This window comes from Rhinatrema bivittatum, chromosome 5, assembly GCF_901001135.1.
Source record: "Rhinatrema bivittatum chromosome 5, aRhiBiv1.1, whole genome shotgun sequence".
NCBI lineage: Eukaryota > Metazoa > Chordata > Amphibia > Gymnophiona > Rhinatrematidae > Rhinatrema > Rhinatrema bivittatum.
This window is the reverse complement of record NC_042619.1, coordinates 43513794-43541268: the sequence shown is the minus strand read 5'-3', so window position 1 is coordinate 43541268 and position 27475 is coordinate 43513794. Positions and strand designations below refer to the sequence as shown.

At 43.9% G+C, this 27475-nt stretch overlaps 1 protein-coding gene across 3 annotated transcripts in view; it reads right to left on the bottom strand.

Annotated features, from left to right (window-relative positions):
- Positions 1–341: 341 nt before the first annotated feature.
- TMEM135 (transmembrane protein 135) overlaps positions 342–27475 on the bottom strand; it is a 698244-nt gene continuing 671110 nt past the window's right edge. For all 3 annotated transcript variants that reach the window (XM_029602284.1, XM_029602282.1, XM_029602283.1), the window contains 5 exons: positions 20078–20141; positions 19398–19474; positions 2391–2489; positions 2033–2100; positions 342–681 (listed from right to left, as the gene is read on the bottom strand). In XM_029602284.1, coding sequence (XP_029458144.1) covers positions 549–681; positions 2033–2100; positions 2391–2489; positions 19398–19474; positions 20078–20141 — 441 coding nt within the window. In that variant the 3' untranslated portion in view covers positions 342–548. The remainder of the gene's footprint in view (positions 682–2032; positions 2101–2390; positions 2490–19397; positions 19475–20077; positions 20142–27475) is intronic.

Here is a 27475-nt window from a genome sequence, read left to right as displayed (position 1 = left end):
TTAGGTTCATGAAAACAATTGAAAGAGTGACTGTATAGAACATACAGGTAAAATCAACCTTCATTGTCTAAGATGCACACTAACCCCCTTCATAGATGACCATGTTAACTGTTAACAAAAGCACATAGGCTTAAGGTGAAGTTGATTCCATTTCATTTACTATGCTTACAAATATCTTAAGTTTTATTTACCAGTATATGTGATTAAGCAGAGAATGATGCTTGACAATGTTAATATTTATTATATTAAGTCCATATAATGGTGTTTTCATTTCTATTCTCTTCCTTATTTGTTGTTCAGTGACATGACTCAATCAAGAATCAACTATTTTGTCAACCAAAGAGATCTAGAAATAATTTATTTCCGTTGTGGGGGGCAACTTAATTATTAAGCCACGCCCTTCCTAGAGACCCTCAGAATTTTGGATTGATTACAAAAAGCATTTCTTATTGAAATATTACTGAACTGGAGCACAAGTGCTCTTCTGACTATTATGTTAAACCATTCAAGACAATAACCGTGTTCACATTTAATTATGAAATGGCATTTCAAGAAAGCTCAATTGGCAGTTCTGGGGGCATAACTGTGTATCTTGGGTCCAGTTTTGGTAGGAAATCTTTGAAGTATCTTGATGCATCAGTGTCAAAAACATCTAAGGCGCGCCTATTCATTAGTCCAAACCTAGGAAGGAGATCAAAATGATACAAGCATGAACATCACAACCATGCAGATTAAAAAAATATATTCATACGGGATGTTTTCCCATCAGTTATAAATATTATACAAAAGAAAAAGTCATGCAATTAAATATAATCATAAACATTTTGGTGGATGCCACAAGTACGGCACTTGTAAGTAGCACTGCTCTAGAAAGACTACAAGCCATGTTGCTGTGCCCTAAAGGACACCCTACTACATACTAGCATCAATCATATGCCAATTTGTCAATAAAAATGCCTAGTTTTATTAGTCACAAAATACTACACACTCAAATGTTTCTCCATAAACTAAACTTTGGCAGGGTTTCCTGCCACAGATCATCCAAATTGGACCATTTTTTGATTTGGCACCAGGTTTACCACTTTAAAAAAACACCCAAACAAAAAACACAACAATAAATGACCAAGAGCAGACATGTTTGACAATCCTGATATTATCAGGAACTGTATGGGGAACTCTGCTGGACATTACTCATCTGTAATCCTCATCTGTGGCACAATGAATAAAGTGACAGGGCAAACAAAATAATGAGCCAGGGCTGTGTCTCAGTACAAATTTTGTCTGCTTTCTGTGCTGCACGTTTGCACAGAACTTTAAGAAACTGGATTTCTTTCCTTTAAAGTTAACCCAGGCAGGCTGCTGCTTTTGAAAATCAGTAACACAGAAGCAATCTGATTTGATCTGGATCTTTTTCTACTGCAGAACTTACAATACATTTATGTTGCTTTTTCAGCCAGCCAGACTATAAATCAGTATTGATACACAGAAAAGGTTTACAGGTAAATTTTCAAAGGAGCTACACATGTAAATGTAACATACTATTGTAGCAATTTTCCAAAAGCACGTTAAGTGCACTTAACGCAGGTAAAACCTATTAATTCAATGGCATAAATTGTAGCAATTTTCAAAAGCCCAATTACACGAGTAAAGTACCTTTACACATGTAAAACCCAGTTTTAAGCAAGTAAATCCTTAGAGAATACTCACGTGTGCTATTTTGTCAGCTCGCTGAGGTCATGTCCTTATAAGGAGTTTGTATACAATTGGCTTACTACAGAAGCTCAACTCTAAAATTAGGTTTTAGCCTAGTCCACCATTATCTCCATCAGAAGAAAGGTGTAGGTCCATTTTACTTGTATTTCACAAAGAAGAAGCAACACAAATGGTACAGAAGTGTCCAAAAGATTCTTGGAACACTGGAAGGCAGGCAAATATTTTTGGGGAAGGTAGGCCATTTCCCTTGACTCCTTCCAATGACAAAAGCTTTTCTAAAAGTGCCAAGAAGATGTACTTTCCAGCCTTGGGTACTTACCTGCCCTTCGTCAATCGCAAAAGGAATTTCCAGTATGAGGGTCGCAACGTCTGAACTTCCATCACAGCCTGAAATCAGAACATTGAACTTAACTTCTCCAAGTCAAAAATTTGATTATTTACCAGACAGGTTTGACACTTCATTCCCATTCAGTGCTATAAATTTGATTAGGAAACAAAACTGTGGCTTTCTTCCCAGGCTCATTGGTTAATGCCATTTCTTGCTGTGGATCCCCGCTCCATAGGTTGAATGAGAATAAAACACAGAGAAGACGTAGCTCTGAGCCCCTGGAGATGTTGGCCAATTAGGTCTAAGCTGAAATGAATGTTCAACTTTATTTAAATAAATATAGACTTACTGCTTGGAAACAGATAGCGGTGGAGACAGTATAGATAATGCTGTCTGCATGAGGGAAATAGGGGAACTTTCCTGCTTCAATGCCTTTAAAATACATGGTCTATAAAAAGAAAGAAAAACAAAGCAGACTGAACACGCTGAAACCTTCCGGAAATGTTAATCGGCATGCATTCTTTATAATTAATCTTCAGTTGCAGGCTTGCTACTAAGGACTCAAGCTTGTCTAGGATTGTTTCTAGTTCACATAACATAGTGTATTGCCAAACAAGAATACTAACAAAAAGATCAAATATTTTCATTTACAACAGGAACTCACTCACTACAAAGTAACACTGTAGATCATTAGTGTATTGCATGTGCTACAGAAACTGTGCACCCACTAGAGAAGTTTACCCGGAGAATAGCAAGGAGGGCATTTCAATCAGCATGCACACGAGAGTGCCACAAACTGTGCATTTTTTTTTGCAGTTAGCGGTCCCCCAACAAGGAAATGTGAAAGACAAACAAAGAGGCCCGCTGTTGTTGGTGGCTTGCACCTGTATGTAAGTGGCATCGGCACAAAAATGGCTCTTTCTGGCACCTTGTGTGTTTCTGAAAATGTTGCCTGCCCAAAGCCCTGCGTTTCCTCCCTTCTTTCTACTATCCCGTCTCCACTGCCATCTTTCTGCTTATTCCCTTCCCTTCTGTAGCTTCTTTTACTTATCTCAAGAACATAAGAACATAAGAACATAAGAACATAAGAAATTGCCATGCTGGGTCAGACCAAGGGTCCATCAAGCCCAGCATCCTGTTTCCAACAGAGGCCAAACCAGGCCACAAGAACCTGGCAATTACCCAAACACCTAGAAGTTCCCATGCTACTGATGCAATTAATAGCAGTGACTATTCCCTAAGTAAACTTGATTAATAGCAGTTAATGGACTTCTCTTCCAAGAACTTATCCAAACCTTTTTTGAACCCAGCTACACTAACTGCACTAACCACATCCTCTGGCAACAAATTCCAGAGATTTATTGTGCGTTGAGTGAAAAAGAATTTTCTCCGATTAGTCTTAAATGTGCTACTTGCTAACTTCATGGAATGCCCCCTAGTCCTTCTATTATTCGAAAGTGTAAATAACCGAGTCACATCTACTCGTTCAAGACCTCTCATGATCTTAAAGACCTCTATGATATCCCCCCTCAGCCGTCTCTTCTCCAAGCTGAACAGCCCTAACCTCTTCAGCCTTTCCTCATAGGGGAGCTGTTCCATCCCCTTTATCATTTTGGTTGCCCTTCTCTGTACCTTCTCCATTGCAACTATATCTTTTTTGAGATACGGCGACCAGAATTGTACACAGTATTCAAGGTGTGGTCTCACCATGGAGCGATATAGAGGCATTATGACATTTTCCGTTTTATTAACCATTCCCTTCCTAATAATTCCTAACATTTTATTTGCTTTTTTGACTGCTGCAGCACACTGAGCTGACGATTTCAATGTATTATCTACTATGACGCCTAGATCTCTTTCTTGGGTGGTAGCTCCTAATATGGAACCTAACATCGTGTAACTACAGCTAGGGTTATTTTTCCCTATATGCAACACCTTGCACTTGTCCACATTAAATTTCATCTGCCATTTGGATGCCCAATCTTCCAGTCTTGCAAGGTCCTCCTGTAATGTATCACAGTCTGCTTGTGATTTAACTGCTTGTACTTTTGTCTCTGTGCTCCTTTGCACAAAGGCCCAGCTTTTCTTCCCTGCAGCAGTTCAGCCCTCTGAATTCACACCTGGGAGCCTTCCTGGAGAGCTCCTCCTAGGTTTTCTGGGCCATGGCAGCTGGTGCTGTACCATCAGCAGTTTAGCACATGGGGGCCAAAGAGAAGAGCCAGCAGACGGCACTTTGCTCTCCCTTGCTGCTGCTGCTGCTCCTACTTTCAGCTGCGGCTTCCAAACCCAGGGCGTACACTGGCAAGAACTACCCAGGAACAGCAGCAACCAGGACGATCAAACAGCTTCCTGCCTGTCCTCCCCATAGACGATCTCGCTGTAGCACAAAGGATGGAGAGGGGGACATGGTAAAGAGTCCATGGCAGCCAGACAAAATGAGGCCTAGAACAGGCTTCGGGCGATGGGGGGGAATATAAATAAATAAACCGACGGGAAAAGAGGGGAAAAGACACCGGGCAGGAGTATCAGATAGCACCATCAACTGTAGGAACCACGGCCCTGTGTCACCGTTGGGAGGAAAAGCCAAAACTCCACACGGAGGAGGAAGGAACAGGAATACTAACAGAGCGAAGGGAGTGAATATACCTACACTGGAAACATTCCTTGAGGGTGATGATGCTGAGCAATTAAAACAAATCTGTGCTAATGGAAAATGGAATAGCTCAAACTGACAAACTAGAGTAACAAATCACCAGGCTGAATGGTATCCACCCCCACAGTCCTTAAAGAACTCAAACAGGAAAGTGCTAACCTGTTGCTAGTAATCTGTAACCTATCATTCCTGAAGGCTGGACAGTGCCCAATGTCATGCTGATTTATTTATTTATTTTTTTTTATAAAATATCTATTTATTAGTTTTTCAAACATACAAAGCAAAATCCACCTTGTACAAGTAACAATTCCAGCATCAAAAGATAAGTAATACTACTACTATACAGGAAATCAGAAAAATACATAAACAGAATTGAGTGCCTAATATACCTCAAAAAACAAGAGAGTAAGAGAGGCAACCTTTCAAAGGACATAAAAGGAAAAGGGAAGAAAAAAGAAGGAAAAGGCTTAACCTGACAAAGCTACCAAACAAGATTTATACCTAAACCAGACTAACTGGAGATCTGTGGGTTAGAAAGCTGTCTCCTAGCATCCAAAAAAAACTTTAAGTTGTTCAGGGGCAAAAACTATATAATCATCATTGTTCAACTAAACAATACACTTATATGGGTAACGCAGTAGAAAACAGGCACCTATAACAATTTTTTCTCAAACTAAGAAAACCTATTCTCCTTTCTTGTGCTTAGAAACATCAGAAAACATTCTCACTGGCTGTCCATGAAAAAGGGAGTTCAAACGCCTGAAACAAGGTCTCATTATCATACTGATGTCTTTTTCTATAACAAAAGAAACTAAAAGTGCTACGCTCTGTCACTTTTGGTCCAGAATTCTCAAGACAACTGGTGGGATTAAATACATCAGAAGACGCCTTAGTTTGGCCTAATGATCTAGAGTTCTTACAAGGTAATGCTGGTAAAAATAAAACTTTATTGAGGGAATCTGAGCTTCCGAAATTAGCAACACTTCAAAGAAATTTTTTTTAAAGTTAAGTAAGGGAGTTTCCCCATTATTTTAGGAATATTCACCAGCCTGCGGTTAACATGACAATTCCAATTTTCCAAGAGTTCAATTCTCCTGGAAAGAGAATTTCTATCTTTAGTCATAGCAGCATTAAAGCTTTGAATATTCTTGATATCATGTCCTAATGTTTGAATGATTGTTTGTACTCCCTGTAGCTCATCTTCATTTCTTTTCACCACTGGTTCCAAACTATTAGTAAGGGAACCAATTTTCACAGTACAATCTTTGATGGTCTGGCCCAAGCCCAACCGTTAATTCCCACAAAGCATCCAGGATCACCACAGCTGGCTTAATGGGGGAAAGCTGAAACTCACTGAGAGGTTGGTGTTGCTCTGTGCGAGAGACAATGCCGGAGTTAATCCAACAGTCACTGTTCCACCCCCCCCCCCCAATCATTTCTCTGACAAAATGGCAAAGCTCGTAGTGCCTCTCTTACAGCTTCATGAGCCCCTTCCACTAGCATTGCATCAATTAGCTTCCTAGGTTTGTGATGCCGATGGCTCACTCAGGTTACCCATTCATCTGTGCCAGTGGGGAGTGTCACAGATCGAAGGGGACTGAAGGAAGCTCATTCCTGGTGAAAGCGGTGCTCCTTCACCGGGTCCCACAGTGGGCATATCTCCCCCCAAAATGGCAGCTGCAGAAGTTACGTACCATGTAATCAGTGGCTGTTCCTCAAGGTATAAAGGGATTGAGGGAAAAACCCTCGCTTTGCCTTTTCTTTTGGGCGGCATAATGAAGAAAAATCCAAAAGGAAACCAGGATTACATGGTTTCACTCAGGACGCCATCTTGCCTCTCTCTCTCTCTAATGCTGATTTTTAAAAAGGGCTCAAGGAGTAATCAAGGAAACTAGAGATCAGTGAGCCTGAACATGGCTTAATGGGGAAGACTCAACATTATTTTTGCAAGTGGAAATCTTGCCTTACAAATCTACTAGATTGTTTTCAAAGTTTAAATAAACACGTAGATAAAGGTGAGCCAGTTGACATACAGGTGAATTTTCAAAGGAGTTTATGACTTAAATGTAACAAACTATCAAAGCGGTTTTGAAAAGCCATTTACCCACGTTAAGTGCACTTAACATGGGTAAAACATAGTAACATAGCATTATCGGCAGAAAAAGACCAGAACTTGCCCAGAAAATTTCCCATGGCAGCAACTGCCGTTCCATGCAGGTTACCCTCAAGTGTCCGCCAAGAGCAGTAACTGCCACTCTTTTGTTTGTTAAGGGTAGTAACTTCTGCTCTGTGCAGGTTACCCCCATGCCTTATGTTAAGGATAGTAATATAAGCAAAACCAAGTAACTGTCACACCCATAACAAAATTACTGCAACATTTTTAAATGGTGAGCGGCCTTCCTGATAATTCAGACAATGCTGCTTGAACACTCTTTGCTTTTGGACTTGGCCATAGAAACTTTATGCCCAATGTCAGCGTATCAGTACCCCAGACCGTAAAAATCTTCAGAATCCAATGCCCTTTTCTCTCCGCCCCACCATTAAAGCAGAAAGCGATGTTGCAGTTGTGTCAAAATCATCAAGGCTAATTGGTTTAGGGTATTAATCTCCCATGCTTTCTGGTTAAGGGTACTAACTGCCATTCTGTGCAGGTTACCCCCATGCATCCTTTTCTTCATTATCATCCTCAAGCCTTTAGAGATCCACAGTGTTTATCCCATGCCCTTTTGAATTTGTTTACTGTTTTTGTCCCCACCACCTCTTCTGAAAGGGCATTCCAGGCATTCACCAACCTCTCTGTGAAAAAATATTTCCTTAAATTCACTCTGAGTCGTCATCCCCAAAATTTCATTTTGTAACCCCTAGTTCTACTATTTCCTTTCCAATGGGAAAGGTTCAAAGTTTGTGCATCATTAAATCCTTTTGGGTATCTGAAGGTCTCTATCATATCCCCCCTGCACCTCCTCTCTTCCAGGGTGTACATATTCAGATCCTTCAGCCTCTCCGCATAGGCCTTCTGATATAGACACCACACCATTTTAGTCACCCTTCTTTGGACCGCCTCCATCCTGTCTCTGTCCCTTTTGAGATACAGACTCCAGTACTGAATTCAGTACTCCAGGTGAGGCCTCACCAAGGACCTGTACAAGCTCATCACTAACTCTTTTTTCTTACTGGCTATTCCTCTCTCTGTGCATCCCAGCATTTTTCTGGCTTTAGCTATCGCCTTTTCACATTGCCTTGCTGCCTTCAGTGATTGCTAATTCAATGGCATATATTGTAGCAATTTTCAAAAGCCCACTTACATGGGTAAAGTGCATTTACACATATAAAACCCAGTTTTAAGCATGTAAATATTTTTGAAAATCAGGCCCAAAGTGTATTGAGATTTTCAGAAGACATTTGAACAAAGTCCCCCATGATTGACTCCTCGTGAAATTACAAAGTCATGGGATAGGATGCAGTGTTATTTTGTCAACTGATAACTGGTTAAAAGATAGGAAACAGAAGGTGGGACTAAATGGTCAATTTTCCAAATGGCAAAAAGTTGTTAATGGAGTACCAAAGGGATATGTACTGGTGTGCATTCTGTTTAAAATAAATGATCTGGAAAAGGGAACAACGAGTGAGGTGATCAAATTTGCAGATGATACAAAATTATTCAAAGCTGTTAGTTTAGTTTAATATATATTTTAAAACAGCAGAGACTGAGAGAAATTACAGAAGAAACTTATAAGTCCAGGAGACTGAGAATTTGACTGACAGATGAAATTTAATGTGGACAAGTGCAAAATGGTGCAAGTAGTGAAAAAAAATCCCCACTACATGTACACAATGCTGGGTTAGATATTAGGCATCACCACCCAGGAAAAGGACCTTGGAGTCCTCATGTACAGTACACATTGAAATTCTCAGCTCAGTCTGTGGCAATAGTCAAAAAATACAACTAAAATGGTAGAAATGGTCCAAAACGGAATGGGGAATGAAATAGAAAATAATCATATTGCCTCTGTATCGATCCATGATTCAACCAGTCCTTGAGTACTGTATGCAGTTCTGGATCTCATCTCAAAAAAGATATAGCAGAACTAGATAAGGTGCAGAGGCAGATTTGCTGGTCCCTTTTCTTTTCTTGATTTGACTTCAAACTCTGCTGCAGACTGGCAGAGAAGAACCTCTGAGCAGATGCCTTAGCCCGGTCCTTCCTGACCAAGGATACTGTAGAAGCCCTGCAAGATATCATAGATTCAGCGAGGATCATCCTCACTTCTGCCACTTCCGTTCCAGCAAGGAAAACAATCGCTCCCAAGAAGCTCCAGAAGAAAGTGTAGAAGTGGATGCACGACTCATGAGTAGCAGGGCACCCAGGAATGTCCAGGACTCTTGAGTTCCTTCACCATCACTACTGGTGGCTGCCCATCAAGGAAGATGTGAAGGACTACATGCAGTCCTGCTCAACCTGTGCACAGAATAAAACTGATTGTGCCCAACTCTGGGGCTGTTACGGCCATTGCCAGTGCCCAGGGAACCCTGGACACACATATCCACAGATTTCATTGTGGATCTCCCCCTCTCATATGGCTCCATGGTAATATGGGTCAATGTGGATAGATTTTATAAGATGGCTCACTTTGTTCCTCTCTCCAGGCTTCCCTCAGTTCCTGAATTAGTCTGCTTCTTTGTTCATGTCTTTCAGTTGCACTGCTTGCCATCCCATATTCTGTCTGACAGAAGCGTTCAATTTATTGCCCGCTATTGGAAGGCCCTCTGCCGCAAGTTTGGCATCTCCTTGGATTTCACTAAGGCTTATCACCCTCAGGGCAGTGGGCAAACCAAGAGAGTCAACCAGACGCATAAGATCTTTCTCAGGTTATATGTTAATCACAGGCAAGATGATTGGGCCCTTCTATTTCCGTGGGTAGAATTTCTCACAACAACCACGTGAGCAGTGTCACTGGCTCCTACCCATTTTAGATAGTGTATGGGAAACACCCAAAAAAACCTCTTCCACTACCTCTCACTTTGGACTGCCCCACAGCCTGCCTCAGGGCAAAGGAAATGCACAACCTCTGGACCCAGACTATGCATTAATATCACAGGCAACATCCTGAGCCAAGAAATACACAGACACCAAACGCCAATCAGCACCACAGTTCAAGCAGGGCGATCTGGTATGGCTAAACATACAGCATCTTTGTCTCTGAGTCCCTTCATTTCATCTAGCGCCACGATTCATTGTGCCCTACTCAGTCCTATGATATCTAGGCCCAGTCACTTACCAACTGAAACTGCCCAATTTACTAAAGGGCTAATTTTAAAAGCACTTCACACATGAAATCCAAGAGATATGCATGTGGTTGGGCAGTGTGCGTTCCGTGCGGATCTTCATAGGCCCGCAGCCATGAGTGATTCTCCCGGTACGTGAAGAAACTTGGTAAGCTGAAAAAGAGGCGGGCCGTGGGCGCAGAAGAGGTGGAGCGGGGGCAGGGCATGGGTGGGCCAGGATAGCGCCGTTAAGGCACTGTCCCGCACAAGCACGCGTCGGGATCTGAGGGATATGTAACCTTCTGCTGCTATGGACCGCAGATAAGTTTAAAAAAAAAAAACCTAGGGTAGACAGCGGGGTTTTAGGAGTCAGGGCAGGTAGGGTTAAAGGGAGGCAGGTTAGGTAGGGGGTTAGGGAAGTCCGCTCCTTTACTGGAGCAGACTGGGAGGGAACTGGAGAAAAGGCCTATTGCGTTGCCACGCGCATCTACTAAAATCCTCCCCCTTTACGCGATCGAGATGGCACTCGCTCTCGCCAATATAAAATCGGCCATGCGTGTGGGTAGCCGATTTTATAACATGCACGCATGAACACACGCATGTTATAGAATCAGTGTGTCGATGTGCGTGCACCTGCAAAGAGGTTTTAAAGTTATCGTCCCTGGATCCACAACGTTTTCCATGTCTCTCTACTGAAACCATTGGACCTTTCGTGGCCCTCCAGGAGGCCTCCCACAACCGCTAATGTGACCGTGGAAGAGGATACTCAGTTTCAAGTGGAAGAAATCCTGGATTCTCACAGGAAATGCAATAAGTTGGAGTACATCATCGCCTGGAAGCATTTCAGCCCCGAAGAAAACTCATGGAAGCCTGCCAGTAATCACAAGACACCACAGTTAATAAAAGAATTCCATAGATGATTTCCCTCCAAATCCAAGCCTTGGATCCTGAAAGGGGGCTTAGAAAGGGGGGGGGGGGTACTGTTATGTTTGCTGACTTGCAGGCTGACCCCGCGAGTCAGCTCAGTCACCGCTTGGTAGCTAGCCCCTATGTTTTGCCATTTCGAGCGGCCTGAGAACGACATCAACTCACACAGCCTGCAACGCTGTCACCAAGCGCTGAGAAGCCCTCTGTGTGTGCGCGCATAGCGCCAATATTTAATGGTCCCGTGGCAGGAACTGTACAGCTCAGCGCCTCTTTATGACATCACACAGCCGGATATTTAACCACACAGTCCCAGTGCCTTGGCAATAGGTTGACTACCTCAGTGGCAGTGTTTGTTGCTGCCTTGTGTCTTCAGCTTCCCAGCCTTGCCTTGTTTTCTCTTCAGCCTCATCCTTATCTTCAAGCTTTGCCTAGTCTTCAGTCTTGTCCTTGTCTCCAGCCTTGCCCTGTCATTCCCTTGTCCTTCTCTTCTGTCTGCTTACTCTGCACATCAATATGTTTGGTAATATGTTTGGTAATATGGATGCATGTATCTCTTGTACTTCTGAACTCTGCCCTAGGATGCCCCAGATTGTATGTGCAAAATCAAAAATACATGCTTAATTTCAACATTTATAAAACAGCATATACATGCGTGCATGCTACTTGTGTGTGAAACCCCTTTGAAAATTCACCATATTGTACTTATACTGAAACATGAATGGCAGTGATACATGATATTTTATAAAATGTATGGCTCCACAATTTATAAAATACAGGCCTTATTTTAGGGGCAACAATTTATGGGTGCATGTGCTCAGTTACACACACTAATGAAAATTATCCTCTTCCTAGAACTAACTACCCATTTCTTTAACTTATTCAATCTATTTATTTCCACTTACCAAAACTGGTTTAGATATCATCCTACAAGAAAAAACATTTTCACTCTTCTCACCTATTCTAAAAAGCAGAGACCAAGCGTGTTCCAGTGCTTTCAATTTTGTAGATGCTGTGCATTCACAATTGTATTTTCTATGATAGCTACCCGAGAGATACGAGCCCTCCCCGATGAAGCTCTGCACGAAACACGGGTCCATGTTGGGGGACTGAAGACTATGATGTTTACCTAGTAAACAGCGCTTTTTGGATTTTCAAACTGAACTTGCTTCCTACTTATATAGTAAAAATCTCTGAACTGTGAAAACTCTATGAAATCCTTCTGCCTCTTGAAGTAGAAGTGCCTGTGCATTCAAGAATTTGATGTGTGTCATTTGACTCCTCTATGTGCTGCTGTTATACAAGCCATAGAATACTGAAGATGCAGGTTAAACTTTGTTAAGATTACAACTTTCTAACCAACAGGCTGATACAATACCGTGAACTGGCTGCAGCGCACGGCTCAACCTCCCATTGGTCGCGTGTTTTGGTCGTGCGTCCATAACCCCCGATGCAAACGGAGATTAGAGCATCCAAAATGCACGTCCAAACGCAAATGCATATTGATGAGGCTATTATCTTTTCCCCCCATGCAAAAAAAAACAAAAAACGTGTGCCTGACGTGTACATTTTTACTCGCCAAACTTAACGCCTGCCCCGAGCAGGCATTAAGTCGGAGGATCTAAAAAATTAGAATGTCTGGGAAAAAAAAAGTGCTGTGGTCATGTTAGGAAAAGGGATGCTAAATTAATGAGCATCCTTTTTTCCTAACCTGCAGCTGTGCACAGGTTAGGAAAACGGATGTTCTAAAACTGAATGCTCGTCTTCTTAACTGGCTGACAGTCACCTCTCCTGGGCACCTGCTGCCGAAGAGGCGCTAGGGACACGCAAATTCTCCTAGAGCCTCCTTTTTACTTCCTTTAAATATTAAATCGGCACCCGGCAGAGGTGGATCGGCGCGTGTTAAAGGAGTGGGCACTCAATCATGAGCACCCATTTAATTCGCACCGATACTGCATCGGCCTGCAAGTATCTTAGCTTGTAACATGAAACATCTTTTAGGCTTTTAGCTTTTCTGTTTCTAAAGAGCTGTCTGTGCAGAAGTTCATTCTCTTCATCACATTATCAGATTCATGAGTTTACCTTTCTCTGTTGTCAGCAGCATGAAAGCCTCTAGCGGAAATTCTTCCACTAAAGAGTTTCTTACTCTATTTTTAATAAAACTCATTGTCAAGCAGCTTCTTTTGCATGCCCGATATTAAGCTTACCAACGTTTAGTCCACTGAATTACAAGTCACATACATGCAGCATGTATCACTCCAAAATTATCTACTTTATCTCAGCTTTCATTTCCTACCAAAATAATCTGGAATAGGAATATGCCTATTTTTGTGAATTTATCATTGCTTAGCTCATTTTACATTACCAACTAGCCCTACACTACTCAACAGGTACTGACCCTTCTAAAATTCTCCAGAATATCTGCCCCTCATGAACATGGAAAAGTCAACATGAATTGTTGTTAATTTAGATTAAAACAAGATTCACCAGATGGTCTTAATTACAAAGTAACATACATATTTCAATACATGAAGATAAACAAAATCGCTTTGAGATAAATATTTATGTGATGCTGAATATGCATGGATAAATTTACATTCATATCTTTACCCTGATAATCAGACTTGTGAGCATAGCTTTAGCTGGAGTGTGCAAAAATATGTGTGCTCACCAGCTAAAGTTTATCTCTGTCCTAGAATGACTGCAGGCTGCTAAGAAGGTGCCTAGAAACACTGTGAATTGGGTGAGATGCTTCCTGCGGCTGGCAAGTGTTGTGGGTCATTTTGATTCCTCACAGTATGGTGCTTTGCTGGCTTACGGGGACAGAATTTTAGGAGCATTCAGGGACTACGAGGGATGGGCCTGGCTAAATTATGATGAGCTGTTCCGGAACAAGATCGAGGGGAATTGCTTCATGTCTTGGGGTACTCAGGACATCATTTTGTGGCTCACACAAATGACCAATAAGGGACATGGAGGCATTAGTAAAGGTCCACGGAGTAGGGGTTCAGGCAAGTTCCTTTCGTGAGTTGAGTGGATCTGGAAAACCAGGAAATCTTGCTAAGTTGCAGGCGGGTGGTTCAGAAGTGTGCTGAAGATTTCATAAGGAAGCATATCACTTCTCAGAATGAAAATTTCGTCATGCCTGTTCTGTGTGCGGCACGGGTCACCCAGCTTCCAAGTATAACAAGTGTCCTGCAGCAGGCAAAGGCAGGGGAGGCAAGTCATGAGGTTTTATTGCCAAGGGTCCCATTGCCACTTAGTTTAGAGGTAATGGGGTGGGTAGTTGCTGAAGTATCCAAACTGGGCAACAGTGTTGTTAAAGGAGGGGTCATATTCTGGATACCATATGAGGGTTTATTAAAAATGCTAGATCAGCCAGTTATTTTGCCAAAGTCGTGTTGGCCAAGTTGGAGGCTGAGCAGGATTTAGGGTGTATTTTTGGTCCTTTCATGGGACTGCCTTTTGATTCTATGCATTTGTCCTCACTTGCGGTACCCAAGAAGGAGGTGGGTAAATACAGGCTGATTTTGAATTTGTCATTCCCATCTGGTTCTTTGGTGAACAATTTTGTTTCAAAGTCCAAGTGTTCAATCAGATATGTTTCTTTTGATGCATCGGTTTCGCTAGTTAGGAGAATGGGCAGGGGTGTGCTAATGGCTAAGGCAGACATTGAGTTGGTATTTCAATTATTGCCAATTCACCTATCCAGTTTTCATTTATTGGGTTTTGTTTTCCAAGGGCAGTCTGCTTTTGGGTTGCTCAGTGTCATGTGCTTATTTTGAAACTTTCATTACTTTCATGCAATGGGTAACAGTGCAGACTACTTGCATTACCAGTATACTGCACTATTTGGATGATTTCTTATTCAAAGGCGTGGTACATTTGAGGAATTGTGGGGATGTACTGGCTGGTTTTCTGATGGTGGCCCATTGATTTTGAATTCTGATTGCTCAAAACAAGATGGAAGGATCGGGACATAGGCTTACCTTCTTGGGTTTCGAGTTAGATTCGGTCAGTATAGTGTCTCGGTTGCTGGATGAAAAGGTATGTAAGCTCCATGAGCTTGTACTTTTAGTGGTGCAGCAAAATAGTAACGTTCCACCAAATGTAATCACTGATCGGGTTTTTTAATTTCACATTGGGTAATTCTGATGGGGAGAGCATTTATAAGAAGATTGTCAGCGGCAACAGCTGGAGTTAAATCAACTCATCATTTTATCCAGGTAACAAAATAAATTCAGGGTATGGGTGACTTTCCTGGAATCATTTAACAGAGTGGGCATGATGCAGGAAGATTTGGTTACTAACTTTAAATCTTTACTCGGATGTAGCGGATGCATTTGGTTTTGGGGTATGTTGGTAGGGGGGCGTGGTGTGCAGAGCATTCACCGACAGCCTGGGTGGAGATAGTGGTCACCAAAAACATAACTTTCTTGGAACTGTTCCACATAATAGTAACTTTGGCTTTATGGAGTGACAGTTGGCTTGACAAGAAAGTGCTGTTCTGGTGTGATTATTTGGGGGTGGTGGTTATTAACCAGTAGTTGGAGAAATGTGAACGCTTGTCAGCCTTGCTGCAAGAGTTCGTAGTGCTGTGTCTCAGGAGGAAAATTACAGCAACAGCTAGGCATGTTTCAAGGCGGAGACCTCAATTGCTGATGCCCTTTCTTGTTGCAAGTGAGACATCATTTGGTGTCTGGATGTTTAGATGAACGAGATGGGAGCAGCAGTTCCGGAGCACCTTTGGCAGTTTGGCCTGGTGAAGTATAGGAAATGATTAGGAAATCTGTGGCTCCAGCAAGATGGGCATCTTATACAAAGGACAGAGGTGCTGTTTTGGGTTTTTTTTTTATTTTTTATAAGCTAGAGGGTGGGAAATAAGGACTTATTTTGGACAGGGATATGATTCAATATATAATGTGGGCTAAGTGATCTGGTTATTCCCTAGCAACCATCCAGGTGCAGCGTGCAGGGTTTTCTTTATTCCAAAAAGTTATGGGTTGGAGCAACCCTGCAGTGAGTTTTGCCGTTAAGCGCGTTAGGAAGGGGGAGTGGCTGATTAGGTATTCTGAATTATTGGTTATTTCAGGACATTTGATAGAAGTTTGCTGGTCGACATACGAGGTTGTGTTTTTTGTGTTGCCTTCATGTTTGCTGTTTTGGGGGCAAGGGAGAGCTAGTGGGTTAGTAGCTGACTCGATGGTAAATCCAAGTGAGGTGGAGTACCGATCAGAAAATGTTTCAGTTGTAATAGACTGGGTTCGATTCTGTATTCATTGTTCCAGGGTGGATCAAAGAGGTAAAGGTCAGGTGATTATCTTGTGCCCGATTCATTGTGTGCAGGCTTTTGTATGCTTGCAGCCTAATGTTGATTGTCCATTTTTGGAACATCATGATGGGTCTCCCTTGACCCAGTATCAGTTTGTGCAAGTTTTTTTTTTTTTTTTATATTCCACTTTTCGGCACTTCAAAGTGTAAATCAAAGTGGATTACATTCAGGTACTATAGGTATTCCCGATCCTACAGGGCTTAAAATCTAAATTTGTACCTGAGGCAACAGAGAATAAAGTGACATGCCCAAGTTCACAAGGAGCGACAGTGGGATTTGAACCCTGGTTTCCCCTGGGTCAAAGCTTGCTGCTCTAACCACTAGGTGGCAACTCCACTCCACGCCACTCATTTTGGTGATTTCAAGCCTGGATTGGAGTGCAGATTTGTATAAGATCCATTCTTTCTGCATTGGAGCAGCCATGAATGTGGCAGAGGTAGGGATGTCGGAGGAGCAGATTTGACATATTGGGCATTGGCACTCCAGGGCATTCGCTTCATTTGTTAGAACAGGAATGTGAGAGGCTCAACAGCCTGGGAGGTGCTGGTGTTCTGGGGTGATTAGTTGATACAGCTTTATGCTGTTTCTTTCAGAGTTCCAGGGGGCTCTCATCAAGTTAGGGTGCATCTGGGTCATGGGCCACTCTTTCATGCACTGGGCTTATCAAAGGGCTCTGCAGAGGCCATATGGTGAGCAGTTGGGATTGCAGGCAATGAGAAAACAGATACACTGGTTGGATATTTAGGGTATGAATTGGAACCAGTTGCTGCCAGTCATCAAGACGCTTCTTATCACACGTCAAGCATCAGAAATCATCATTGTGCATTTGGGGGGGGGGGGGGGGGGGTAACAATGTGGCTGCCTGGACTTATAAGAGTTTGTGGCAGTAGTAGGGAAGGACTTCGGTAGTCTGATGAATGCATTGCCACGCACATGTTTCGGGTGGTTGGATATAGCAAGTTCAGGGAGCAGCCTCTGTGGAAGCTTGGAGTTAAGAAATTGAACAGGCAAACTGGTAGTTGGGTGGAGGCTCAAAAGGGTTTTGGGGTCAAACATGATTGGGCGGAGGATGTTTGTCCTGAACTGTATTGGTTCAATGCTATGCATTTGTCTGAAGTCAGGCTCAATCTTTTTAAAACCACACTTCAGGAGGCTTTTGAGAGGTTTCATTTTTTTTTTTTTTACCTGGGGTTAGAAAAGCCACAGTTGGGGGAACAAGGGCAATCTCGATTGTCCTAGTTTGTGGCAGAAAACCAGAGCCCAAGTTTTAGGATTGCACAAAGGGTAAAGCTGATGACTTGTGGGGGTGGAGGGGGCTCCTGTTGCTGGGGGGGCTGCTACACAAGGTAGATGATGTGCAGTGGGGTTGCTGCTCAGGCTGCAGGTACTCCCCTGCTGGGATGTGGAGGGATGAGGACCAACAGGTGGCTGGGGCCACCCAAGGGTGGGGGAAGTAAAGGTTGTTTTGGTGGGAGAGGGAGGGCGTCTCAGCATGCCATTGGGAGTGTGATGAGGGCGGATAAAGGGGGAGTTGGGCTCAGGTTATTTTTGTAACTATGAATAAACTGCAGCCTTTTGTAAACTCAAAGATTGTGTGTACGTTTTGTGGGAAAGGGAGAGGGAAGAGGGGAGAATGCACATGTGTCCATGTTAACACATTTATTTGATGCTGAAAATACACGGATAAATTTACATACATAACTTTACCCTGATAATCAGACTTGTAAGCACAGCTTTAGCCGGAGAATGCAAAAATATGTGCGCTTACCAGCTAAAGTTTCACCCTGCCCTAGAATGCGTGCATTGATGCTCCCTTTTGTTTTACACACATATATTGTGTGCACAAAAAAATTATGCTATTAATTAGTGGAGATTTTCAAATCTTGATTTTTTTGCGGGCTACTACAAAAGCTACCTGCACAATGCCTATGAATATCCACCTCAATGCACTTAAAATCTCGGAAGGAAGTAATGCAGCTGTGGTGACTGCTGAGCTGGGATACAGCACGAAGCCTACTAGAAATGCATCAGTTTCATATTCAGAAGCAAAACTGAAGGGACTAGACAGTAATGAAAGATAGTGCAAGGCAGTGTTTCTCAACCTTTTGTATGCCATGAATTAGCTAACTACCTTCCATAATTACACAGACTGGTTGCAGCGCTGATAAGATGGGGGTAAGGAGTAGGGGATAAGAGGAAGGGGGTCATCAAAAAATGAAAAAGGGGAGGTGGAGGAAATACTCCCCTCACCCGGTCTTTCATAGCGTGGGTCGGCCCTGCAGCTGGACTTTGTCATTTTAAGAAAGTAATAGGCTAGCTTATTTTTAGGAAACAATTTTCTTAAAGTTGTTCTTATTTTTAAAATGTCTTCTCTCCCCCCCCCCCCGCCAGCCAACAGTATTATCCTCAGAAGAGAAAAAATGCCTCTCTCCCTCTCTTTCCCAGTTAGTTAATTATTGAATAATAAATAAATAAATAAATAACCCCCCCCCCCCCCAATCTTTCTCCTCCCCATCAGCCACCAGCTAATCATTAAAAAAAAAAGATAAGAAATCTCTCTTACTCCTGCTACCAGCCAGCAACACTACTACAGTTAATACTCCTGCTCCATGGACTTTTTTTGTTTTCTTCCAGTTGGGGGCCAGTCCCGAGACTCGATCCTTGGAAAAGGAGCAACTGCTGTTGACTGTTAACGAGCTGGCACAGGCTGAATCAGCGTCGGGCCCCTCCTCTCCCGGCTTCTATTTGGGAGGCGGGACCTGAGAGCAGAGTAGATGCTGCTCGGTCTCATGCTGGCTCATTAATATTCAGCTGCAGCTCATCCCCTTCCAGATATGGGGCCTCAGGATTGATCCCAACTGGGGGGGGAAGGTCCACACGGCAGGGCACATGGGAGGGTTAGTAAAAATCTTTGCTGGCTATTGTGTAGTGTGTGCAACTGCAGGGTAGATCTTGCATTTTCATCCTCCCCCTGCAAGCACCATCACTCCATGGACCGGCAGAAATGCTGCTAGGGACCAATGCTGGTCCATGGACTGGTGGTTGAGAAATACTTCTCTAAGGTATCTCTTGTCACACAAAGGTAACTATCATTTCTCATTACTGCTGTCATGTTTGCAATATTTGTCCTGTTGCACAACATCAATGCTTTGTAACTACTGGAGTACTATTTGAAACATTACCTCCACTAGTTTGGAAGCGAGGTACATGGAGATCGTAGTGCTTTTGTAAAACATCATAGAGACGCCTGCCAGGGAACCTGTCATAATTAAATTAGAAAAAATACTGGTACTGCATGATTTCTAAACACATTCCATGGTTATTAGATTTATGCATCTGTGCTTGGTTGAATTCATAATAGAGATGTATCATACATTCAGATTTCACAATATTAGCCGTTTCTTGGGGGAAAATTAATATGCAATTATTTTTATGGTTTTTAATTAACTCATGTTGATTCACTCCAATGTTGTCTCATTCCTACACATTCTGCCAATTTACAGCTTGACTCACGTTTTTTTCTTCTCATTGTGCCTATCTGTACTCAATAAAAATTATTTCTTTTAATTGGTGAACAAGTTAGCAAGAACAAACAAGTACCTACAGTCCCTGAATGCAATCTGCTTTGAAGTGATTGAAAAGTGTAATATAAATCAAATAAATAAAGATTTAAATTATTTCTTTCTGTAATAATTATTACATTTTTAACTATGCACTAGCAAAATGTCAACATTTGAATGCTATTTAAGTTTACAATTGTTATCTATAGATAACTTGGTTAACAAGGAAATCACTGAAAGAAAAATCTGAATTCGTTTCAGATTCTGATTGAAAGGCCCCAGATTACTTACTAATGACTTACCAGCTATAATGGCATGGAGTTCATCATCCAAGTTCCGTATCCAGCGCAGTAAGCAGCTTGTACCCTGCAAGAATGTGGAGGAGGCAACAATAATTTTTATTTTCCTACTATTGGCTATATGGAAATGCACAACATGCTCACAACACTTGTTGGAAAATGATGATTAATATAACTGACTTAAATAAAGGTCAGCACTGGAATGACACTGGTTTGGAAGATTAATGCACAAAAATTGCAGTCGAGCTTCTCGTTCAACCAGGCAGGCAAAGAAGAGCAATTAAAAAACATCCTGGTACTAGGGCACAAGCAAGTTCCTATTTATGCCTGCTCGATCACTTGAAAAGTCATATATTATCCTTGTGCAGCAAATCACTCATAATGGAAAATTGCTTGTAGTGGTAGAAGAGACCACATGGCCAGCTGAAATTGTGAAGAAAGGATACAGAGACAATGTTGCAGGTATTTATGGAGTCTTGAATTCAGGTGGTATGGTTCTTTGTTTTTTTTGGGGAGTAATGTTGACAAAACTTCAGGTTCGCTCATGTATTGAGCTGCGATTAATAACAAGTTGGCGCTGCACAGGCCTGCTGTATTAGGTTCTGACGACTCCTCCAGGTCCTCTTTTTGCTAAAGAACCCAATGGTGATAGCTGCTGGTTCCTATGATGCAGGTATTGTTACGAGCGCGGGCGCGGTCGTCTCGAGCTGGTGGTGAGCCCTTGGGCCACGGCGAAAGCTAGGGAGGAGCCCCAGCCACACCGTGGGAGGTGAGCTGGGCAGGCATGGTGAGCCAGGCGGGTACAGAAGCAGGCACAGAGTCTGACCCTCAGCCGGACCTGCACGCCCATGGTAGCCAACACTGGGAAGTTGACTGATGAACGGTCCTCCGACTGTTCCCGGCCCTTTCGGACCTGCCACAGGGAACGGCAGTGGGCAGCAGGCCGGACAGAGGCGAGGGCAGACAGAGTCCTTTACACTGAAGACGTCAGACGGGGGCTGAAGCAGACATCTAAGACAGGCTGAAGCAAGACGTTGAAGAGGAGGGCTGGAAGGAAACATGGCACTGTCCATCAGGGCGCCCTACTCAGCCCACCCGTGGGACTGAGTCGCGGACCACCCCGTCCCAGACGTGCCCTACACAGCCCAGGAAGGCTGGTCGCGGACCACGCTGAGGAAAGGAGGGTGCAGGGAAGACAAAGCGGAAGATCCAGGCGAACAGGAACTCCGATGCTGGGATACTGACATCCGAAGCCCTTTCGGCTGGCAGGCAGGGAAGCTCAAGAGCCCGTGGGACGAATCCCTCCTGTTGGCCACTCCAGGGCCCAACAGGACAGAAGGCTCAGGAACCAGACAGGACGTAGGGCAGAAGCGAGCGGAACTGGATCAGGAACACATCAAGGCAGACATCAGGAACATCAGGAAGCAAACATCCGGACAGAGACAGGACAAGGAGCCATCAACACAAGGCAGACCACGGTGGACCTGGATCGGCAAGGTTACAGACGACTGTAGAACCCGATCCGCAGGCCAGTTGCAAATGACAAGAAAGTCCTTAAATACTGGAGGTTGTAGGCAACTCCCTAGGAGCTTGCCAGGACCGCCCACCGCTGGCCCTATAAATGGTGTAGAGAGCTGCGGGCCGGCCCCTAGGAGAAGGGCGTCGCCAAACAGGAAGTCCAAACGCAGGCATGCAAGCCACAGGCAGGCCACAGGAACAGCTAGGCCTCCCAGGCCCTGGAGCAAGTCCCGGATGGTGTACAGGAGAGGCCCTGGCTTCGAAGCGGCCTCCGGGAGGAAGGTAAGAGACCACCTGTAGCGCAGCAACAGGGGGGATCGTAACAGGTATTTACTTATTTATTTAGCCATTTTACATACCGTCATTCCAAATGCAGATCACAACGGTTTAGCCCATGACATAGATAAAATCCATTTTATCTACAAAAGAGCAGCATGCTGATCGGAAGATGCCAGCTGGTCATCCCTGTTCTAAACTGTGCTTAAGTGCTTAAGCAACTTTTAGACTGTTCTTCCTTTCCTTTATCACGTTCTTCAGGAACCTATATCCTAGTTTCTATCAGTATCCAAGGGGCATGAAAGTATAATACTCTTGCCAAATGTAAAATTGTGGTTTATCTTGCTTTTGCATTTATTTGTTTATTTCATCATCTCCAGGACCTGCTTTGCCAGTCACTAGCACTGCCATAAAGTTTTGGGGAAATTTTACACTTTTAGTATTTTTTATGGTGATTGAATTAAAACGGCATTTGTTGTTACCACAGGGGTCAATCAGAAACAAGGTACCAAATAAAAATTGTGAGCAGTGGGAAAAAAACAAGATACAACATGTAACCGCAAAGAAATCCTACTCTTAGGGGTGAATTTTAAAAGCATTGCTCGCGTTAAAAGGCCCATATAAGTGAGTATCTGGGTGGAGTGCGAGCAACTCATATTTTAAAAGGTTCAATTATGTGCATATATGTGTATGTGCAAGCAACCCAATATGCGGAAAAAAGGGGTGTAGTTAGGGTGTGTCGGGGAGTTCTGGGTGGAACCAATATTTACGCACATAAATATGGATTTTAAATCCCAAACCCACAGCGTGCATCGGGCTTATTTGCTCTTGATGAGGTGTAAGTCTGAAGGTAACTCGATTGAAGCCTAAAGCAAGTTGGTAAGACTGGGGGACAATGCAGGCTGAAAAACCAGAGGGGTCTGGATGACCCAGAGATACACTGGGCCAACTGGTGACTAATTGATCAAACTGGCTATTTCTTTCACACCAGCATGTTTTAAAATCTGCTTAGCTGTGTGCGTTAAAAGCTGACAAATTCCTAAGAAAGATACACGATTAATGTTTGCTAGTGTAACTGTTTAAAATTAGAAACATATACATGTGCTAGGTTTAATTTAAATAGTATGCATGCAACTGCGTGGAAGATTTTAAATGTGTGAGGGGGGAGGTCTAGAACGGGTAGATGTAAATTGGTTATTTACACTTTCGGATAATAGAAGGACTAGGGCAGGGGTGGGCAAGTCCGGTCCTCGAGGGCTGCAAACCAGTCGGGTTTTCAGGATACCCCTAGGGGTAGATTTTCAAATACCGCGAATAGGCGTACTTTTGTTGGCGCTCCAGGCGCAAACAAAAGTACGCTGGATTTTAGTAGATACGCGCGTAGCCGCGCGTATCCGCTAAAATCCGGGATCGGCGCGCGCAAGGCTATCGATTCCGTATAGCCGGCGTGCGCCGAGCCGCGCAGCCTACCTCCGTTCCCTCCGAGGCCGCTCCGAAATCGGAGCGGCCTCGAAGGGAACTTTCCTTTGCCCTCCCCTCACCTTCCCCTCCCTTCCCCTACCTAACCCACCCGCCCGGCCCTGTCTAAACCCCTCACTTACCTTTGTCGGGGGATTTACGCCTCCCGGAGGGAGAAGTAAATCCCCGCGCGCCGGGACGCGACCTGGGGACGGGTCCGGAGGGCGCGGCCACGCCCCCGGACCACCCCGGGCCGTAGCCACGCCCCCGAGCCCGCCCCCAGAATGCTCCCGACACGCCCCGAAAACGCCGCTGCGCTCGGTCCTGCCCCCGACATGTACCCCTCCGAAAAACCCCGGGACTTACGCGAGTCCCGGGGCTCTGCGCGCGCCGGTAGGCCTATGTAAAATAGGCTCACCGGCGCGCAGGGCCCTGCTCGCCTAAATCCGCCCGGATTTGGGCGGATTTAGGCGAGCAGGGCTCTTAAAATCCGCCCCCTAATGAATATGCATGAAATAGATTTGCATACAACTGAGGCAGTGTGTATGCAGGTCTCTCTCATGCATATTCATTAAGGATATCCTGAAAACCTGACTGGTTTGTGGCCCTCGAGGACCGGAATTGCCCACTCCTGGACTAGGGGGTACTCCATGAAGTTAGCAAGTAGCACATTTAAAACTAATTAGAGAAAATTCTCTCTCACTCAATGTACAATTAAGCTCTGGAATTTGTTGCCAGAGGATGTGGTTAGTGCAGTTAGTATAGTTTGGGTTTAAAAAAGGTTGGATAAGTTCAAGGAGGAGAAGTCAATTAACTGCTATTAATCAAGTTGACTTAGGGAATGGGCTCTGCTACTACTGGCATCAGTAGCATGGGATCTTCTAAGTGTTTGAGTACTTGCCAAGTTCTTGTGGCCTGAATTGGTCACTGTGGGAAACAGGACGCTGGGATTGATAAACCCTTGGTCTGACCCAGTATAGCAATTTCTTATGCTCTTATGTGTGCGTTTGCACATTCATCAAGTCATGTCAGGGCTCTAATGTGCATTATATCATTTATATTGCGCAATATACATGATATTTCGCATGTCTCCGTCCAGATAACCTCCCCTATTACAATGACCTTCATTGCATATGATTTGCATGCATGAATAATGCAAATGCATGCAAAGTTGGTCATTACAAGGTAATTTGATGCAAATATTTTATTGCAGCCGACCAAGAGGGTGGTCAGTCACAATAAAATAACATCTCCTTGAAAAGCAATAGATGTGCAGCAGAAGGCCCGGGACCCTAAGGCTCTCACTGCACATTTAAAGCATCAAAAAAAATGACAAAAAAAAAAAAAGGCAGCCAAAGGAGGCATTTGAGTGTGGGTCAGAGCTGCCCCCATTTCAACCCAGGACTGCCAATCGAGGCGCCCCTGACTCCTTCAAAAAAGTTAATGTTTAAATTATGTGCATGGCGGGTCCACCCCCGAAATCAAAGTCTCCCATCCCCCAGCCCCCCCATCTCTCAATACCTATCCCCCGTCCCCGCCTCAACATATAGAAAGCCCCGCTGATGCATTGAATCCCCTGACCCCAGGCTCATCCTGATGCATAGAAAGCCCCCACCATGCACAGAAAGCCCCCCTGTACATTGAATCCTCCACCCCAACCTCCCCATGCATTGAATACCCCCATACTTCCAGCACCCCAATGCATTGAAAGCTCCCCCATGCCTAGAATCCCCCCAACCCTCTTATGCATTGAAAGTTCTTCAACATGTTTAGAATTCCTCCACACCCTGGCCTCCCAATACATTGAAAGCTCCCCCATGCATATAATCCCTCCACCCACAGTTCCCCCGATAGTAACCCCCTTCAAAAGGCCAAAGTTTCAAACCCCCACCCCCAAAATAAAAAAATATAAAAAAGATTCAGGATCCCGGACCTTACCCTAGTCACAATGCTGGGGCAAGGTCAGGTCAGTGCCATTTTGGAAAATGGTTCCAACCAGGCCAGGTGTGAAGGTACATTCAGTCCTGATGCGAGAATGTGGTTAGTGCAGTTAGTATAGCTGTGTTTGAAAAAGGATTGGATGGGTTCTTGGAGGAGAAGTCCATTGCCTGCTATTAGGTTCACTTAGAGAATAGCCACTGCCATTAGCAATGGTAACATGGAATAGACTTAGTTTTTGGGTACTTGCCAGGTTCTTATGGCCTGGATTGGCCACTGTTGGAAACAGGATGCTGGGCTTGATGGACCCTTGGTCTGACCCAGTACGGCATTTTCTTAAGTTCTTATGAGATCCAGGTAAAGGTAAGGCAGGGTTCTGGAAGGGAGTCAGGGTGGTGGGCTAATCCTTTTTTTATTTTATTTGGGCGGGTGTGAGTTTGAAATCTTGGCCCTTCAGGGGGTAGGGGGCCAGGGGGAGTAGGGGATTCTATGCATGGGGTAGGCTCTCAATGTGTCAGGGGCACCAGGGAGTTGGGGATTCTATGTGCCAGGGGGACTATCAATGCATCGGGGGACCAGAGGAGTCTATGCATCATTGGGGCTTTCTATATGTCGGAGGACTGGGGGATGGGTATTGAGAGAGGTCAGGGAGACTGGGAGGTGGGTACTGAGACATTTCAGAGGGGCCGCTGACACTGCCATGTGCATAACGTAAACATAATTTAACTATTTTTAACTTGGTTGGAGACCCCGGGTTGACATGGGAGACAGCTCTGACAACAATCTCCATGTTTAGACACAGTTTTTTTGGGGGGCCAGCGACCCTTTAAGGTGATGGTAGTTCCAAGAGGTTGGGACTGCCATTGGATTAAAGGGCCACTTGCCGCATTCTTTTGTATTGCGGTGTTTGGCTATGACATAAAAGACATAAAAGAACGTGCCATACAGTGAAGGGGCCCCACTATCACGGTGACACCCTTTTGTGATAGTGGGATCTGTCCTGCTAGATGAATTTAGGGGTTAATTTTGTAATATAATATCTTCTATTTTGCAAAAATTTAAGTTAAAGGGAAATATCAAAAGCACCACACAATAAGCTACAATATGGTGGGTTTGATGAAGAATTGCTAAACTAGAAAATTAGAACACTGATACACTAACAAATGTTATACTTCTCATCCAACAGCATCTTGAAAAATAAATTAACGAAGATGTAGACTTCTGTTGACGTTGCATTCTGAGCTCATACTTAATCACGTCTTACTAAATATTTGGCTTCTCTGCCTTTTCTGATGATGAAGAGGAAGGAGAAGACACACACCTTCCCCTCTATAGATCCAATGGACATCTTCATCCTCTGTTCAAGTAGGGGTGATGAGCTTGAAAGAGCGTCACTCGCTTGGCACAAATAGTCCCACATTAGTGTCAACATGGCCGGATCTGAGTTCTATGAAGACTTCCTTCCACTACTCAAGGCACAGCATCTTGGGCAGACTGGCCTCTAGAAGTGGGGGCCAATTGTGCTAGATTGTGGAGCCGTCTGTGGTTAGCAGTGGTCCTTTTGAGGAATTGGCTTCATCAACAGGAGATGAAGCAGAGATATAGCCTCAACAGCAGCATTTATTAATTGAACAAAGACCCTTACATCCCTTTCTAACTGAGGAGACTCTATCCATTTTGAATTCTTACCAGATAAGGAGAATCTAGCACCTCATGGTAAGGACTTACTCCTAACTCTAGAAGCTCCTGTGGAGAGGCATGTACCAGTGCAGGACCTTTGGCAGCCTCACTATGTGGGAAAAATTCCACCATCTTGGGGACAGGAGAGGTTTGAATTTCCCTCTCTGCTCTTCAGGGCTTAAGGAAGCAAAGAAATTCTTCACTATCTATAACATCTAGGCCCCCACAGGCTGGTGGACCCCTTAGTGCTGAAGCTGGAGGGGAGTCATCCTCTTCAGAAATCTAGATCAGTTCATCATCACTAAGAACAGTCTGTACAGCAATGGAAGAACTCTGCACCATGGCAACTCTTACTACTGTGCTAGTGGCTTGCTCTAAGGTGCCCTGTACCAGAAGCATCAGCATTTCCCTGTGAATGACACCTTGGTCCATAGATGGTGCTGGCTGCTCTTCCCTCTGCATCCTAATCTCAGCAGTAGAACTCTTGAACTTATGCTCTGATGTACTCAGCTCCAATAAAATGTATGGCAC